The sequence below is a fragment of the Dendrobates tinctorius genome, unplaced genomic scaffold (assembly GCF_039654945.1).
Source record: "Dendrobates tinctorius isolate UK_male_01 unplaced genomic scaffold, ASM3965494v1 ptg000388l, whole genome shotgun sequence".
NCBI classification, from domain to species: domain Eukaryota; kingdom Metazoa; phylum Chordata; class Amphibia; order Anura; family Dendrobatidae; genus Dendrobates; species Dendrobates tinctorius.
In genome coordinates this window covers 3497265-3515884 of record NW_027362054.1, presented here as the reverse complement: position 1 = coordinate 3515884, position 18620 = coordinate 3497265, and the positions used below count along the sequence as shown (strand labels likewise).

General features: G+C 47.0%; 1 protein-coding gene across 5 annotated transcripts in view; it reads left to right on the top strand.

Moving 5' to 3' along the window:
* KMT2D (lysine methyltransferase 2D) overlaps positions 1–18620 on the top strand; it is a 305115-nt gene that overhangs the window by 53043 nt on the left and 233452 nt on the right. For all 5 annotated transcript variants that reach the window (XM_073563406.1, XM_073563409.1, XM_073563408.1 and 2 more), the window contains exons 3-7: positions 8172–8286; positions 8414–8610; positions 9249–9358; positions 9440–9602; positions 10221–10386. In XM_073563406.1, coding sequence (XP_073419507.1) covers positions 8172–8286; positions 8414–8610; positions 9249–9358; positions 9440–9602; positions 10221–10386 — 751 coding nt within the window. The remainder of the gene's footprint in view (positions 1–8171; positions 8287–8413; positions 8611–9248; positions 9359–9439; positions 9603–10220; positions 10387–18620) is intronic.

Sequence of the window (18620 nt, the reverse complement as noted above, 5' to 3'; positions counted from 1 at the left end):
GTGCCCAAACAATGGTTCCTCCCCACATATGGGGTATCAGCGTACTCAGGACAAACTGGACAACAACTTTTGAGGTCCAATTTATCCTGTTACCCTTGGGGAAAATAAAAATTTGAGCTAAAAAATCATTTTTTGAGGAAAAAAAATGATTTTTTATTTTCACAGCTTTGCGTTATAAACTTCTGTGAAGCACTTGGGGGTTCAAAGTGCTCACCACACATCTAGATAAGTTCCTTGGGGGGTCTAATTTCCAAAATGGCGTCACTTGTGGGGGGGGGGGGGGGTTCCACAGTTTAGGCACACCAGGGGCTCTGCAAATGCAACATGACGCCCGCAGACCATTCCATCAAAGTCAGCATTTCATAATGTCACTACTTCCCTTCCGAGCCACGACGTGTGCCCAAATAGTGGTTCCCACCCACATATGGGGTATCAGCGTACTCAGGACAAACGGGATAACAACTTTTCGGGTCCAATTTATCCTGTTACCCTTGTGGAAAAAAAATTGCTGGCTAAAAATCATTTTTTTTTTTTTTAGCAAAAAAAATGATTTTTTGTTTTCACGGCTCAGCGTTATAAACTTCTGTGAAGCACTTGGGGGTTCAAAGTGCTCACCACACATCTAGATAAGTTCCGTGGGGGGGTCTAGTTTCCAAAATGGGGTCATTTGGGGGGAGTTTCCACAGTTTAGGTACATCAGGGGCTCTGCAAATGTAACATGATGCCTGCAGACAATTCCATCAAAGTCTGCATTCCAAAACGCACTACTTCTCTACCGAGCCCGACGTGTGCCCAAACAGTGGCCCCCACCCACATATGGGGTACCAGCGTACTCGGGACAAACTGGACAACAACTTTTGGGGTCCAGTTTTTCCTGGTACCCTTGTGAAAATAAAAATTTGTTCACTAAAAAATTTTTGAGTTAAAAAAATATTTTTTATTTTCACGGCACTGCGTTATAAACTTTTGTGAAGCACTTGGGGGTTCTAAGTGCTCACTATGCATCTAGAAAAGTTCCTTAGGGGGTCTAGTTTCCAAAATGAGGTTATTTGTGGGGGAGCTCCAATGTTTAGGCACACAGGGGCTCTCCAAACACGACATGGTGTCCGCTAACGATTAGTGGTAATTTTAATTTCAAAAAGTCAAATGGCGCTCCTTCCCTTCTGAGCCCTGCCGTGCGCCCAAACAGTGGTTCCCCCCCCACATATGGGGTATCGGTGTACTCAGAACACATTGCACAACAACTTTTGTGGTCCAATTTCTCCTGTTACCCTTGCAAAAATAGCGTGCTAAAAAATCATTTTTGAGGGGAAAAAAATGATTTTTTTATTTTCACTGCTCTGCGTTATAAACTTCTGTGAAGCACCTGGAGGTTCAAAGTGCTCACTACACATCTAGGTAAGATCCATAAGGGGTCTAGTTTCCAAAATGGGGTCACTTGTGGGGGTTTTCACTGTTTAGGCACACAGGGGCTCGCCAAACGCGACATGGTGTCCGATAACGATTGGAGCTAATTTTCCATTCAAAAAGTCAAATAGCGCTCCTTCACTTAAGGACCCTGTCGTGCGCCCAAACAGTGGTTTATGACAACATATGAGGTATCTATGTATTCAGGAGAAATTGCCCAACAAATTTTAGGATCCATTTTATCCTGTTGCCCATGTGAAAATGAAAAAACTGAGGCTAAAAGAAAATTTTTGTGAAAAAAAAAATACTTTTTTTTTTTTTTTTACCGATCAATTTGTGAAGCACCTTAGGGTTCAAAGTGATCCCTATGCATGTAGATAAGTTCCTTGGGGGGTCTAGTTTCCAAAATGGGGTCACTTGTGGGGGAGCTCCAATGTTTAGGCACACAGGGGCTCTCCAAACGCGACATGGTGTCCGCTAAATATTCCAGCATGTTTTCCATTCAAAAGTCAAATGGCGCTCCTTCCCTTCTGAGCCCTGTCGTGCGCCCAAACAGTGGTTTATGACCACATATGAGTTATCGGTGTACTCAGGAGATATTGTCCAACAAATTTTAGGATCCATTTTATCCTGTTGACCATGTGAAGATGAAAAAAATGATGCTAAAAGAAAATTTTTGTTGTAAAAATTAAAATGTCCATTTTCCCTTCACCCATGACAGCACCACATGAGAGAGAGAGGGATCCGCCCCGCCAGGACAGGAACCTACAGAAACATAAGGGGCGGCACCTCTCCCCCGCTTCAGTTGGGTTCCTGTCCTGGAAAGGAATCCCTCTGACAGCGGCGGTGCCTGTCAGGATGAAAAGACCCAGGGCCGTCCCGGCGTGTAAAAATGCAGGGCTGGCTTACCTGCGACGCTGGCCGTCGGCAGCTGGTAGCGCAGTCCCCGGGGTTTTCCTCATACGGGCCCCGGGTTCGTGCGGGCACGTTCCGATGTCCTCCCTTCGGAGGTTCCTCCCTGTGCCGCCCTCCCCCTGCGCGCGCGCCCGTTCCTTACCCTGCATGCAGGGGAAGCCGGGAGCAGAGACCGGCGTCTGACGTGGGAGCGCGACCGCTGACGTCATCAAGACGCGACGGTCATGGCGCCGGGCGCGACGCCGGCCAGGAGAAGCGGCTGGCGGTCGCGGGGGGGAGGGGTAATGAGGGGCTCACTCACCGCATAAAAGAAGGAGCAGAAGCGGCTGCTGGGGCGACAATGGCGTCTCAGGAGGATCGCTCACCGTCCCCATTGTCTCTGCCCCCATCGCAAGCTTCTGGTCGCAAGAGCCGCTCGAGCGGCAAAAGCAGCAGCCGTCCGAGTCACCGATCGAGGGATTCCTCGAGATCAAAAGAGCGCAGAGCGCACGCTCCTTCGCAGGCCCAGAGCCCGGTACCCGTCTTTCCTGGGTGGTGAGTGATCTCCGTGAAAGTTAGACCATAATAGGCCTTCCTATGTCTTTTTTTTTTTTTTTTTTTTTTTTTTTTTTTTTGGGAGGCAAAAAAGCTATAAGCAAAAAGAAAAATAGAGAATGTGCCATATGCCACAGCCCTTTAGCAAAAGACTACCAAAAGGACTTACCTATGTGTCAGCTGTATCCAGCGGACTATGGCTGAAGAGGTGCCGAGCCTGGCAACAAACCTCAGATCGATGATAAAATCTGAGGTACAGGGCTCACTTAAAAAATTATTAAAAAAGAAGAGTAAGAGTAGGAAAGCCTCCCCGAGTTCCTCGTCAGGCTCCTCCTCTTCGGAGTATCAAGTTGAGCGCGGGTCATCTTCATCCTCAGACAGTGATACGGGGGGGCAGACCTTGCTTTCCCGTAGAAGATACGGACGCTCTCCTTAAAGCCATCAGGTCCACTATGGGCCTGCAAGAGGAGAAGGTAGAGAGATCGCTGGAGGATGTAATGTTTGGCGGCCTGCAATAAAGGAAGAAACGTACCTTTCCGGTCAATGACAAGGTTCAGGCCCTAATCGAAAGAGAATGGAAGAAACCGGAGAAGTCAGGTAGCCTTCCCTCCTCTTCAAAGCGAAGATACCCCTTTGAGGCTAAAGACACGGACGTCTGGGACAAGGTCCCAAAGATTGACGCAGCAGTGTCTAGGTCTTCCAAGAAGTCGGCCCTGCCCCTGGAGGATTCAGGGGTTTTGAGGGATCCCTTGGATAAAAAAGCGGACTCATACCTAAGGCACACTTGGGAGGCAGCGGCAGGGGGTCTGAAACCGGCAATAGCCGGCACCTGCACAGCCCGGTCATTAATGGTCTGGTTGCAACAACTTGAAGAAAAATTAGTCTCCAAGGTACCAAGAGAGAAAATATTAGGAGAAATGTACTTGCTACACGGAGCTGCCGCTTTCTTGGCTGACACCTCCGCCGACTCGATGAGGTTAACGGCAAGAGCAGCGGGGCTATCGAACGCCGCAAGACGAGCGTTATGGCTCAAAGGCTGCCCTGGGGACATTCAATCTAAGGCGAAATTATGCTCGTTACCATGTGATGGGCAGTTCCTGTTTGGGAAAAACCTGGATGACATTTTGGAGAAGGCCGGTGATAAAAAGAAGGGCTTCCCCAGATTCATGGGTGATCAAAGGAGACCGCCCTTTCGGAGGGGAAAGTTCAATCGGGGCCGTCCCCCGGGAGAGCGGAAAAGGTGGGACGACAAGAGGAAAAAAGAACCAGGGTTCATGTTTGGGGGAACTACCTCAACCGCCAAAAAATCCCTGCAATGACGCCAGCCCTCCGGTGGGGGGGAAGATTGAAGCTCTTTTCTCAAGAATGGGAGAAAATATCGGCCAACAATTGGATTCTGAGCATTATAAAGAATGGCCTAAAAATCCCTTTCTTCCAGCATCCAAGAGCTTCATTTGTGTGACCCCCGTCAGAAAGGAACCAGGGGAGCAATCAGCCATAGAAACAGAAATTTTAGGACTGTTGGAGAAACAAGTTCTAATAGAGGTCCCAAAAGATCAAGAGAGAAAGGGGGTTCTATTCTCCCCTCTTCCTAATAAGAAAACCAGATCTCTCCTTCAGAACGATAATAAATCTCAGGCGCCTCAATCAATGGATCATGAACCAAACATTCAAAATGGAATCGGTGTCTTCGGCCATAAAGCTGTTACACCACAACTGCTTCATGGCCGTAATAGATTTGAAGGATGCCTATTACCACATCCCGATGCACCCAGAATACCAGAAATACCTGAGGGTAGCCCTATACATCCAGGGCGACCTCAGGCACTTTCAATTTACAGCTCTTCCGTTTGGCATCTCCATAGCGCCAAGGATTTTTACGGAAGTAATAGCGGAAATGACAGCTTTCCTTCGAATCCACAATGTGATTATGGTGCCTTACTTGGACGATTTTTTGGTCATTGGCAATTCAGAACATCACTGCGCACATCAAGTAGAGAAAATAACAGAAACCCTGCAAAGACTGGGTTGGATGGTAAACTTAAAGAAATCAAAACTTCAACCCCTAAGGAAACAAACATTTCTAGGTTTCGTCTTGGACTCCGACCGTCAAGTTTGTCTCTTGCCAGAGAAAAAACTAGAGAAAGTGAGAGAAATGACCCTTACAGCAATACAACAACCGCGCATGACCCTAAGAAGGGCAATGTCCCTGTTGGGCACGCTAACAGCCTGTATCCCTGCCGTCAACTGGGCACAGTTTCATACCCGACAACTGCAGGCGGAAATCTTGTCAGCCCAGAAACGATTGAAAGGGCGTTTAGAAGGGAAGCTGGAACTTTCCGAAAAGGGGAAAAACTCTCTCACTTGGTGGCTAGACAGCACAAATTTAGCATGGGGAACTTTGTGGCACAGGCCCGTGTCCGATGTAATATTGACGGACGCAAGCTCCTTGGGATGGGGGGCACACCTGAGAGAACAAATAGCCCAAGGGTCCTGGGGTCACCTAGAGCAGAAGGCTTCCTCCAACTTGAGAGAGTTAAGAGCGGTAAACAGAGCCTTGGGGGCATTCATTCCCAGGCTACAGGGTCAAAATGTCCGAATTATGTCAGACAACAGGGTGGCAGTGGCGTATGTCAACCACCAGGGAGGGACAAGGTCAAACTCCCTAATGGACAAAGCCAAAAGAATCTTTCTCAAACCAGAACAACATCTAACCTCCCTGACGGCCCTACACATCAAAGGGACAGAAAATGTTCAAGCCGACTTTCTAAGCCGCAACATGTTAAAACAGGGAGAGTGGGCCTTAAATCGTGTAATATTCCAGAAGATAGTACAGTTATGGGGGCAGCCAGTGATCAACCTCTTTGCCACCAAAAACAACCGGCAGGTGAGGAGGTTCTGCTCATTAAACCCAGGGGAAAACCCGTGGGCAGTAGACGCTCTGCAAATCCCGTGGCTGTTCAAACTGAGCTATGCCTTTCCCCCAGTAGCGTTAATCCCGGCAGTGGTAAAAAAGATAAGAGACGAGCAAGCCAGAGTAATCCTCATAGCCCCGTTCTGGCCAAAAAGACCGTGGTTTTCACTACTGCAAATGATGTCTCTCTCGGACCCGTGGGTACTACCAGAAATTCCAGATTTATTAGCTCAGGGGCCGATATTCCACAAACAAGTCAAGGGGTTCCATCTGACGGCGTGGAATTTGAGAGGGCACTTTTGAGAGATAAAGGTTTTTCCCCGGGGTTGGTGACTACTCTAATGAAAAGTAGAAAACCAATAACAACCAACATATATGGCAGGACGTGGAAGAAATTTCTACAATTCCTGGGAAAACCGTTAAGTCAAGAACCCCCAATCGAGTCCATCTTGGAGTTCTTGCAGACAGGTCTACAGCTAGGCCTGGCGGTTAATACCCTCAAGGTACAGGTTTCAGCGCTGGGTACATTATACAATTGCAATATAGCGGCAAACAGATGGGTAGTCAGGTTCATAAAATCTTGCCACAGATCTAGGCCAGTTTCCTTACCAAAAATAGCTCCATGGGATCTAAATCTGGTGCTGGAAGCCCTTACGAAGGAGCCGTTTGAACCCATACAGCAGATTTCAACTAAAAACCTCACCCTAAAAACCATCATTTTAGTAGCTCTAACGTCGGCACGTAGAGTTAGTGACTTGCAGGCCCTCTCAGTCAACCCACCATATACCCAGATATACCAGGATAGGGTGGTTATGAGAACAGACCCTGTTTACTTACCGAAAGTAGTAACTAACTTTCACCGAAACCAAGAAATTGTCCTCCCTTCCTTCTGTGAGAATCCGAAAAACCCAGGGGAGGAGAAATTTCATAGCCTAGACGTTAAAAGAACCCTAGTAGAGTATATGTCTATAACCAGCCAGTGGAGGAGGTCCCAGTCCCTATTCGTAGCCTTCCAGGGGGCTAGGAAAGGTTATGGAGTGTCAAAGGGGACTATTGCCCGATGGATTAGGGAGGCCATTAGTGTAGCCTATTCAGCTAGTGGCGTCCCGGTTCCTGACGGCATCAAGGCTCATTCCACCAGAGCCGTGGCGACCTCCTGGGCTGAGAGAGCAGAGGTATCAATAGAGCAAATTTGTAAGGCCGCTACCTGGGCCTCACCCTCAACTTTCTTTAGACACTATAGACTAAATCTATCCTCCTCTGCTGACTTGACCTTTGGTAGAAGGGTGCTGCAAGCGGTGGTCCCTCCCTAAGGTGTCGAAGTCTCCAGAATCTCTCATGTGGTGCTGTCATGGGTGAAGGGAAAACCACCATGGTTACTTACCGGTAGCCGGTTTTTCCGGAACCCATGACAGCACCCGTATATTTCCCCCCCTTTTTCCACCGTTTGGGTGTGCACAATAGTCGGGTGTATTTGTGTGATGTGGTGTTGGATAAATATGTAACTAACCGGGAAGTCCTCTCAAATGCTCTGTAATCCAACTGAAGCGGGGGAGAGGTGCCGCCCCTTATGTTTCAGTAGGTTCCTGTCCTGGCGGGGCGGATCCCTCTCTCTCATGTGGTGCTGTCATGGGTTCCGGAAAAACCGGCTACCGGTAAGTAACCATGGTGGTTTTTTTCTTTCCACGTTGCTTTAGTTCCTGCGAAACACCTGAAGGGTTAATAATCTTCTAGAATGTAGTTTTGAGTAGCTTGAGGGGTGCAATTTGTAGAATGGTGTCACTTTTGGGTATTTTCTGCCATATAGACCCGACCCCTCAAAGTGACTTCAAATGTGAGGTGGTCCCTAAAAAAAAATGGTTTTGTAAATTTTGTTGTAAAAATGAGAAATCGCTGGTCAACTTTTAACCCTTATAACTTCCTAACAAAAAAAAAAATTTGTTTCCAAAATTGTGCTGATGTAAAGTAGACATGTGGGAAATGTTATTTAGTAACTATTTTGTGTCACATAACTCTCTGATTTAACAGAATAAAAATTCAAAATTTGAAAATTGCGAAATTTTCTAAATTTTTACCAAATTTCTGATTTTTTTCACAAACGCAAAAAATATCGACCTAAATTTACCACTAACATGAAGCCCAATATGTCACGAAAAAACAATCTCAGAATCACTAGGATCCGTTGAAGTGTTCCTGAGTTATTACCTCATAAAGGGACACTGGTCAGAATTGCAAAAAAAAGGCCAGGTCATTAAGGTCAAAATAGGCTGGGTCATGAAGGGGTTAAAGAACAAAATGCATCTCTTGTTAGGGTTGTTCAAGAAAATGCCTATATTTTTAAACTATGTTTATGAGCGCTTATCAACTTTCATATATTAACACTGTAATTTATGTCACTAAGCTGATGAAAATGCCTCTGATGTTGCCTGCGAAGCGGAAGCCGATGAGCCCAGCAATCTATCGCCAGCCGCGTGTTTTGTAGGGGATGGCACTGTCCCGGACTCGCCATGTGGCAGGTACATTGTGAGAAATGTACTTCTGTCTGTCTGCTTTTATGGTGAATGCTTCGCCATATGCTTCATAATTGCAGACGATGGTCATCATTTGATTATGGCTCTGATTACCTCTTGGTTGCCCCTGTAGGCGCTGTGCTCTCTGCAATTGTGGGGGATGGAGTCCCCGAGGACAGCGGGAACTGCTGCGGTTTGATCCTTCTCCTGGCCGCCCACTACTGGATCCTGCTCTCTGTCGGGTACCCGACATTGACACAGAGTACTTGGACCCGTTTGTTATTGGGTTTGCGGAGTCTGTGTTACCGGAGGAGCTCTTTGAACCTTCAGGTTAGGATGATTTTTTTTTTTTTTTTTTGTTCTTTCTCCCCCCTAATAACTGAAAAAGTGAAACCTTAATCAGTCTATTTGTGTATTGTATTTCATATTTTCACATTGCCTTCCAGGAGCCATAATGTTGTGTATTTTTATTTATTTTTTTTTTTTACGTACGTTTGTGTTTTTTCTTTTTGCAGTTTTCTTTAAATGGTGCCATATTATATAAAAATTTGATTGTGAAAAATCTTTTTGTGATCAAATGTAAATAGTTTTGCTAAGTTTAGATTTAATGTTAAAAATGGGAAATCTGTAAAAAAAAAAAAAAAAAACTACTTAGATTCTGCGGTTGTATGTGATCATGTCATCTAAGTGGTTAAATCGCCAGGCGTTGCATGTCGGCTGTACATTAAGCTTACGCTTCTTGTGCACGTATGGCGGATGTGTATGCAGCCAAGGGTTTATTTAAAAAAAAAGAAAAGTTGCTTGAATGCTTTACCACTGACATTCTATAGCGAGATTTCCTTTATACAAGTTTCTTATTTTCTACCCTTGTAGTACAGGACTAGTTATCAACATTCCAGGTTGTTAGATTGTAGTAATAGACTTTTACAGCGATGTCTTATTCAGGCTTCCATTTCTTCTATACACAGGCCACTGCTGGGTTCACTACTGGTGTGCGTCTTGGTCATATGGAGTCCAGCTTGTGGACGGAACTCGACTGACTAATGTGGATATAGCTGTATTCTCAGGGATATCACAGGTTTGTAAGCGACTGGCCTTCACCGCCTCCGAAAGATTGAATTAAAGACAAAGACATCAGCCTTCTTATTATCTCTTTTAGAAATGTGAATACTGTAAACGGATGGGTGCTACCGTTCAGTGCCACTCGACAGGGTGTCTGCGCCGATATCACTTTCCATGCGCTGCTGCGAGTGGCTCCTTCCAGTCAAAGAAGACCTTAAAATTGCTGTGCACCGAACATGTGGCAGAAGCTGCCGCACTGGGTTAGTTCAGACTCCGCTTTTACGTTACATGTTGTCGTCACATAGATTTTTTTTTTTTTTTTTATATGCTGCTTTCACGTGGGAAGTGTATTTTCAGCAGATTTTGCATAAATTAACAGTGCAGGTGAATATAAGAAACTTCGTTAAATATCTCGGCAGAGAAATTCTCCTCTTTATCCACATATGAGCCATTTTTTTACTCTCTTCCTGCCTGCTGAAGTTACCATCGACTATGAAAAAAACACCCAAGTTCATGCCAGCTCAGTGAGGTGTTAGGTTACGCTTACTATACTCTATATAAATGAGGAGTGAGGGAACAAGCGTAGAGAGATCCAGGAAAATGGTGCTGAGCTTTCTAACAAGTCTTTGACGCCATCCAAGAGCTGGATTTACAGTTACACTGCATAGTATTGCTGTTTAATACATTTTGTGCTGCTGATTTTGTCTGCTAATAAAACAGTGAATGTCACAGATCTGAGATTCTCTTGTAAAGTGTTTGACATTTTAGACATCTGTTTTTGCATATATAGATATTTTTATGAATTGTTATGTTTATAAAAAGGAATATTAGTTGTGCGCTATTTAATGTAATTTATTTTTCTGTTCGTCCTGCATTAGATGACGCCTGTTGCGTGCTATGTGACAAACCCGGTGACCTCCCAGACCTCCTGTTCTGCACCAGTTGCGGACGGCACTATCATGGTTCTTGTCTGGAGGTTACCCTAACACCGTTGAAGCGGTCTGGCTGGCAGTGTCCTGAGTGTAAAGTGTGCCAAAGTTGCAGGTAGGAAATGAAAGCATATTGTTTAATTAGTTGTACAATGGTTTTAAGTCAAGGAAAAAACACCGCTTTAGACTCAAAGGTGGCCAGAAATATGATATGTAAATCAAAGACAAAGGAGTGAAATCTTTACTTTTTGGTATATTTTTCACGCATTCTCTATGGATTCTGGTAGACTTATCTAAGTATGTGCATTACCTTAGTAAATTTAAATTCTATCTAATACAGAAGAAAAGTGAAAAGCAAAAAATGCTATCATTACTGATTCTTATTGTCATTTTCCTATCTTTGGCATGTGGTTGTGTTATGCATTAGAGCTCCTTACATAAGAGCCCTGATCACCCCTGTTTGCACCGTCCATATCTGTTTAACCCCTTTGATGCTGCTGTCAATAGTGACTACATCATATAACTGGTTAACAGAGTGTGAGGGCTTCCTCTTTATCCCAGTTGATGCCCTCAGATCAGGATTATACAATCATGAAGGTCCTGATGTTTGCCATGGCAATTCCCGACCAAATAGCGGCCTTAGAGTCTGACGGCTGTTGTAACCTGTTCAGAAGTTAGCGGCATTTAGGTGGTAAAAATACACATTTTCATTTGTCCTGCCACTTTGCATTCCTGAAAATCCCCTGAAGGGTTAAACTACCTGACAGCAGTTTTCAATATGTCATGGTTTGCTGTTTTTAAGATGGTATCATGTTTGAACATGGATAGGTCCCTAAAAAATTAATTTTGTAAGTTTCCTGGAAAAAATGAAAAATTCTTGCTATGTTTTTTAAATCTCCTAAAATGCTAACAAAATAAAATAATTTACAAATGGTGCTGACGTAAGTCAGACATAAGGGAAATGCTATTTATTGTTTTTGTGTGGTATGACTATCTGGATTAAAGGGATATACTGTATATACTTCATATAAACTGAGATTTTCAGCCCATTTTTTTTGGGCTGAAAGTCCCCCTCTCGGCTTATATATGCCAGGGGGTCGGCGGGGGTGTCAGATCATACTTACCCCCTCCTGGCGCGGTCTCTGCAGCCAGGGCTGTGGAGTCGGTAAGCCAAACCTGTGACTCCGACTCCTCAATTTCCCTTACACAGACTCCGACTCCAACTCCGACTCCACGACTCCGACTCCCACACATATTGCTTATATTTAAGTGAAAAATTTATTGTAGTACAATGTGAACCTCAGACATTTAATCATTTTTATGATCCAATAATCAAGATATTTAGATAGAACAGAATATATATTGGTGTACTACCCGGTTTTCATTTTTTTTGACACAGATACGATATGGATAGACAGATATGGATAAATGGATGGATAGAGCAGATTTCTAATCTGCTTTTGCTATTGAAAACATTATGAGCTCAAAAACCTTTCAGGTGATGCAGTTTTTTAAAAAGATGATCAGCTTTTGCAGCTGAAAAACGTATCCTCAAAAAACACAGGAAAAACGCTGTGTGTGAATGTAGCCTTAGATCAGGAATATAACAGCCATTTATAGGACATTTCATAACTTTCCAAAATTCCTATGAAAAAAATATTCAGCACATTCTGCACTGAGCTACTGTACCCAATTTATTATATATTTTAGGAGTCGGAGTCGGTCCATTTTATACCGACTCCAACTCCGACTCCACCAAAATGAGCTCCGACTCCACGACTCCGACTCCGACTCCACAGCCCTGTCTGCAGCCCCCCCTCTTCGCCTGGTCTCAGGCTCCTTCATTCAGCGGTCACGTGGTACCGCTCATTAAAGTCATGAATATGCACATATTTATGACTTTAATGAGCGGTACCACGTGACCGCTGAAGAAAGGAGCCTGAGATCGGGAGAAGCTGGGCTGCAGAGACCGCGCCAGGAGGGGGTAAGTATATGCAATATTTACCTGTCCCCGGTTCATCGCTGCGTGCTGCTCTGTCCTCCGCATCCTCTGACTGTGACGTTCACGTCAGAGTGCGCGGTGACGTACTTAGTGCGCGCCGCGCCTTCTACTGCCTGAACGTCACTGACAGAGGACCCGGAAGACAGCGGCAGCGGTGGACCGGGGACAGGTGAATATCTGAGGTGCTGCGGCCCTGAGCCAGCGGTGACACCGGCACCTGTCCCCCAGCAACGAGAGGTGAGTATGTGTTTTTTTTTTTTTCTTCTTCTTTTATTTGCGGCATAATCTATGGGGAATTTTATGGGGGCATAATCTATGGAGCATCTTATGGGGCATCAAATGGAGGGGCATAATCTATGGAGCAGCATATGGGGCATATTCTATGGAGCATCTTATGGGGCATAATTTTTGGAGCATTTTATGGAGCATTTTATGGGGCAGCATATGGGTCATAATCTATGGAACATTTTAAGGGGCCATAACCTTTATGGAGCAGCATATGGGGCATATTCTATGGAGCATCTTATGGGGCATTTTATGGGGCTATAATTTTTGGAGCATTTTATGGAGCATCTTATGGGGGCATAATCTATGGAGCATTTTATGGGGAAGCATATGGGTCATAATCTATGGAACATTTTAAGGGGCCATAACCTTTATGGAGCAGCATATGGGGCATGTTTTTCTATGGAGCATCTTATGGGACCATTATTAACCTTTGTGCAGCATTATATGGGGTGTATTTTGTGGGGCATCTTATGGGGCCATCATGAACTCTATGAAGCATTATATGGGGCTCCTGATTCAATATGGATATTCAAAAACATTTAACCTACTGATGTCTCAATTAATTTTACTTTTATTGGTATCTATTTTTTATTTTTGCTATTGAAAACATTATTTACCAGTAGCTGCTGCATTTTCCATCCTATTCTTATACGCGAGTCAATAAGTTTTCCCAGTTTTTGTGGCAAAATTAGGGGGTCCGCTTATACTCTGGTCAGCTTATACTGGAGTATATACGGTAATCATTCAAAGTTTGAAAATTGCTAATTTATTTAACATTTTTCTCAAATTTCTGATATTTTTTCTAAATAAACACAGAACATATCGACTTAAATGTACCATTATCGTAAAGTAGAATGTGTCACGAAAAAACAATCTCAAAATCACTGGGATTTGTTGAAGTGTTCCAGAGTTATTACCACATAAAGTGACACTGGTTAGATTTCACAAATTTGGTTCCATCACTAAGGGACGTAATGTGGGGCCTAATTTTTTTTTTTCCACTTTTTTTTTTTTTTTTTGTCTCTTGAAAAATAACGGGAATACTTGTCTGTATACCACTTTTTGATAATCCAAAAAACACCTAAAATGCACTTTTAGAATATTCGTCTTTCCATCCCAATTACTTTATAGAGTAAGTTCACACTGGGCATTTTTTTTTTTTCTGCAGCAAAACCCGATTTCTTGGCAGGAATGAAGCTGCGGCAAAAACGCAGGTTTTGGGAGTTTTTTTTTTTGGTGCGTTTTTTGTGTCTTTGTCCATGCTAATGTCCATAACTTTTCTGCAGAAACAACGTGCATTTTTGCAGCATTTTTTCAACACCCATTCAAGCTAATGGGTGAAAAACGCTGCAAAAACATTGAAAGAAGTGACATGCTCTATGTCCAAAAAAGCAGCAAAGCACAAAATCCTGATCACACAAAAAACCAATGTATGTGCATGACATTTCTGAAATCTCATTGGCTTTGCTGGTACTGTAAAAAGCAGCTGAAAATTAGCATAAAAAAGCAGCAAAGAACCGCAAGTGTGAACATACCCTTATTGGATACGTGTGGTTTTTACTCTGTCGCCTAATTGGGGGACACAGAACCGTGGGTGTTATGCTGCTGTCCACTAGGAGGCGACACTATGCATAATCTGAAAAAGATTAACTTTGGCTCCTCCTCTGCAGTATACACCCCTGGACGGTGTCAGCCTTCTCCAGTTTTTGCTTAGTGTCGCAAGGAGGCACACCTTTTTTTTTTTCTTCCGTTTTTTCCTTTTTTCGTCCGGAAATACAGATGAAGAAAAGTGGGTCTCCAGCGAGACTCCCGGCATGGCTCCCTCCTCGGTCCCCTATCAGGGGTACCCGGTTGAGGTCAAGGTGGCTATTCCCCATGTCGCTCCCTCCCCAGTCCCTCGGGTCCTGGTTCGAGGTCGAGACCCCCCTCCTTCCCCAACCCCTTTAAGGGGTCTGGGTTGAGGTTGAGGCGAGGATGAAGACCCCCTGACGGTGACAGACGCACCCTCCCTAATCCCCCGCAGGGGGCATTAGGTTGAGACGCCTCAGGTAGGGTCGGAGATCAGGCAGCATTCCGCAGCTTCCAGGGACCCCAGGCCGGCTGAGGGATCCTGTTGGGGCCGGGGGAGGGTGCGGACTGGATGGCACAGCAGAGACAGGGTTTTTCTGCATCCCTGTCTCTGCAACAGCAGCGGCTCCATAGCGCTTCAGGGGCCCCCCACATAGAAACCGCTACCCCTGCTACCCCCACCGCTATCCAGTCGACCATTCTGGGGGGGGTCCGGTACAAATCTGCCCCCCCCCCCCCCGGACTACCGCGCCGCTCTGGAGCCCTCCTGGGCATCAGGCCTCTAATTTAGACCGTGGCTTCCGCCTAGCCGAAGCCGCCGCCTTTTCCCCGCCCCCCCGGCCCGCCCCCCGATGACCAAAATGACACGCTGGAGTGTCATAGAAGGGGCGGATTGAGGCAGAAAGGGCGCGTTTTTACACAGCCCAGCACGCCCTTTTCAGCTCTCCGCCCCCTCCTCCCTCTCCTCAGAGTCCCGGTGGCCATTTTTTCTGGATGAGATCCAGGAGAGGAGCATCACAGCGGTCTCCGGGGGGCACAGAACTGGGATCTGTCGGCGCTGGACCTAGGGGCACACCGGTGGGGTAAGCTCACAGCTGGGTTCTCATACTCAGCTGTGAATCTATACTTCCTATAAGGCTCTCTGTGGGTTCCCTCTGCGTAGCCACCCCTGTACGATCCCTTATAGCCAGCCTCTGTGCACTATGCCGGGCTTAAGGAAGAGAACCAGGCAGGAATGTTTCTATGCATTCTGCACAGCCTGCAAAGCCACGCTCCCTAGTGGCAGCACGTATCCGCACTGCCGGGACTGCATCCAGAACTCTGGGTCAGAACCCCAGGGAGTCCCTACTGACGCTTCAGTGTCACAGGCCACGCCGGAATGGGCAACTCAGATGTCTCAGTCTATGTCACAGTCCATAGACAACCTAACTGCCACATTGCTGCAAGCTCTGCAGTCGGGCCCCGGCTATGGACGGTACACAGCAGACGGACAGCTTGTCTCAGGAACATGCTGCTTCCGACTCTCACAGACGTAAGCGGACCCACAGGTCTCGATCACCTGAGTCGCACTATAGCACAAGGTCGTCCCCCTCCAGGGAGAGACAGCATCATTCCAGGTCTCCTGGGCAGTCCCCTGCCACAGACAGACAGTGCAATTTACCACAGGGATCCCCCACCACAGAAGACCCCCGCCCCAAGTCGCCCTCCAGGGATCACCTTAGCGAGGCACAGGATTCGGAGGGCATCTGTGACTCCGACTCAGATAGCGAAACGGACAGGTCCGTGGTACCTTCTCCCCCTAGCAATACAGCGCTAGTTGAGGACATAATTTCTGCCATTCATCGGGTGCTAAAAATTCCAGAGTCGGCCCCGGAAGTCCCAGAACATAGGATTTGCTTCGAAAGTGTTCAGAAACCACCTAAGGTCTTCCCTAATCACGATGAGTTTGAGAAAATACTTACCAAACAGTTTGCGCAGCCTGAGAAAAAATTCGCTAATCGCAAATATTTGGAAGCGAAGTACCCCTTTCCACAGAAAGACACCAAACAATGGGCAGATCCACCTGAAGTGGACCCTCCGGTTTCTAGGCTAGCAGCGCAGACTTTACTCTCTCTGCCGGATAGCTCAACCCTCAGGGACGCAGCAGACCGGCAAGTAGAACGCATGGCTCGTTCTATTTTCGAAGCGGCAGGCGCCTCTCTGGGCCCTGCGTTTGCTTCAGTTTGGGCAGTCAAGGCCATCCTGGCTTGGGCCAAAAAACTACAGGAGGGTCTTCAGGCTTCAAATCCTGAGCTCTCGGACCAAGCGGTCCAGATAGCAGTGGTAGCAGACTACATGATTCATGCAGCCCTGGATTCCGCCAGAGGTGTAGCGGGAATAGCATCAAACGCCATCACAATCCGACGCATCCTCTGGCTGCGAGAATGGAAAGCGGATGCGGCCTCAAAGAAGTCCCTCACTCGACTTCCGTATTTTACTGGGAGACTTTTCGGCGAAAAGTTGGACACCATGATTGCCAATGCCACTGGGGGTAAGAGTACCTCTCTCCCTCAACTAAAACCGAAACGCACGTTTAAACGAAGAAACCAGACGCGATTCCGATCCTTTCGGAATTCCTCGGGCTGGTCCGTTTAGCGCCCAGTGCAAAACCGTAACCGTTTTCCACGCAGGGACAACCCACGGACGCAGCAGCGACCGGACAGGGCTTGGCAGTCGAAAGCAGGCCAAGCGAAACCCAAGGGAGGAAAACCTCAGAACTTCGCTTCATCATGACTCGCGACCTCCGGAAGACACCCCACCAGTAGGCGGCCGACTTTTACTCTTTCAGCAAGTCTGGCTACCTATTACAGAAGACAGGTGGGTCAGGGAAATAGTGTCTTCCGGATACAAGATAGAGTTCACTTCCGTTCCACCGAACCGGTTCTTCCTTTCTATTCTTCCAACACCACCAGAAAAGGCTCGTGCTTTCCACCAAGCGGTTTCCTCTCTCCTTCAATCAGGAGTTGTGGTGCCGGTTCCCGCGAACGAGAGATTCCGAAGATTCTACTCGAATTTGTTCGTAGTCCCCAAGAAAGGAGGCGGCGTCCGACCCCTTCTGGACCTAAAACAGCTCAACAATTACGTACGGGTCCGTCATTTCCGCATGGAGTCCCTCCGGTCCATCATTGCATCCATGGACCAGGGAGAATACCTCGCCTCCATAGACATACAGGATGCGTACCTCCACATACCAATTGCTCCCGCCCACCAAAGGTTTCTCAGGTTCGCGGTCAACCAAAATCACTACCAGTTTGTCGCCCTTCCGTTCGGACTCGCCACGGCTCCAAGAACGTTCACCAAAGTCATGGCGGCCACCATGGACGTCCTACACTCAAGAGGCATTCTAGTCGTCCCGTACCTGGACGACCTCCTCATCAAGTCTCCCACTTTCAAGGACTGTGAGGTCAGTGTCTCAATCACACTAGACACTGAGTCGCCTGGGATGGCTAGTCAACCTACAGAAGTCGTCGACTGTCCCAACTCAGACTCTAACATTCCTGGGAATAGTATTCGACACCGCCAGGGGCCTGGTACTCCTTCCCAAGGACAAGACACTGGCCATCCGTCTGGGAGTTCGCACACTCCTTCGCAGTCCTCCTCGATCTCTCCGGTTTGCCATGAGAGTCCTAGGCCGGATGGCAGCAGCAATGGAGGCAGTGCCATTTGCCCAGTTTCACCTCAGGGTCCTTCAACTAGCCATACTCAGGTCTTGGGACAGGAACCCCTTCTCCCTCGACAGGGAGTTCAGGTTGACGTCATCAACCAGGAGGTCCCTGCATTGGTGGCTCAAACCAACCTCGCTTACACGAGGGAAGCCATTCCTCTCAGGACAATGGAAGATCCTGACTACCGATGCAAGCCTGACAGGCTGGGGGGCGGTGCACCTACATCACAGGGCACAGGGCAAGTGGTCACCGAGCGAAGTGACATTGCCCATCAATGTTCTGGAAATCAAGGCCATCCTCTTGGCACTGAGAGCCTTTCATCACTTGCTTGCAGCCTCGCACATACGGATACAGTCGGACAATGCCACGGCTGTGGCATACGTGAACCACCAAGGCGGGACCCGCAGCGCCCAGGCGATGAGAGAAGTGGCTCATATCCTCCGCTGGGCGGAAGACACGAGGTCGGTACTTTCTGCGGTACACATTCCGGGTGTAGAAAACTGGGAAACCGACTTCCTCAGCAGGCAAGGAATGGACTCGGAGTGGTCTCTCCATCCCGAGATTTTTTACCAGATCTGTCAACGCTGGGGAACCCCGGAGGTGGACCTAATGGCATCCCATCTCAATACCAAGGTCCCCAATTTCATGGCCAGGACACACGACCCGCGGTCGCTCGGAGCGGATGCCCTGGTCCAGGACTGGTCCCAATTCCGACTCCTGTACATTTTTCCACCCCTCCCCCTAATCGCCAGGGTCGTGAGGAAGATCAAGCAAGAGGGAGTTCCG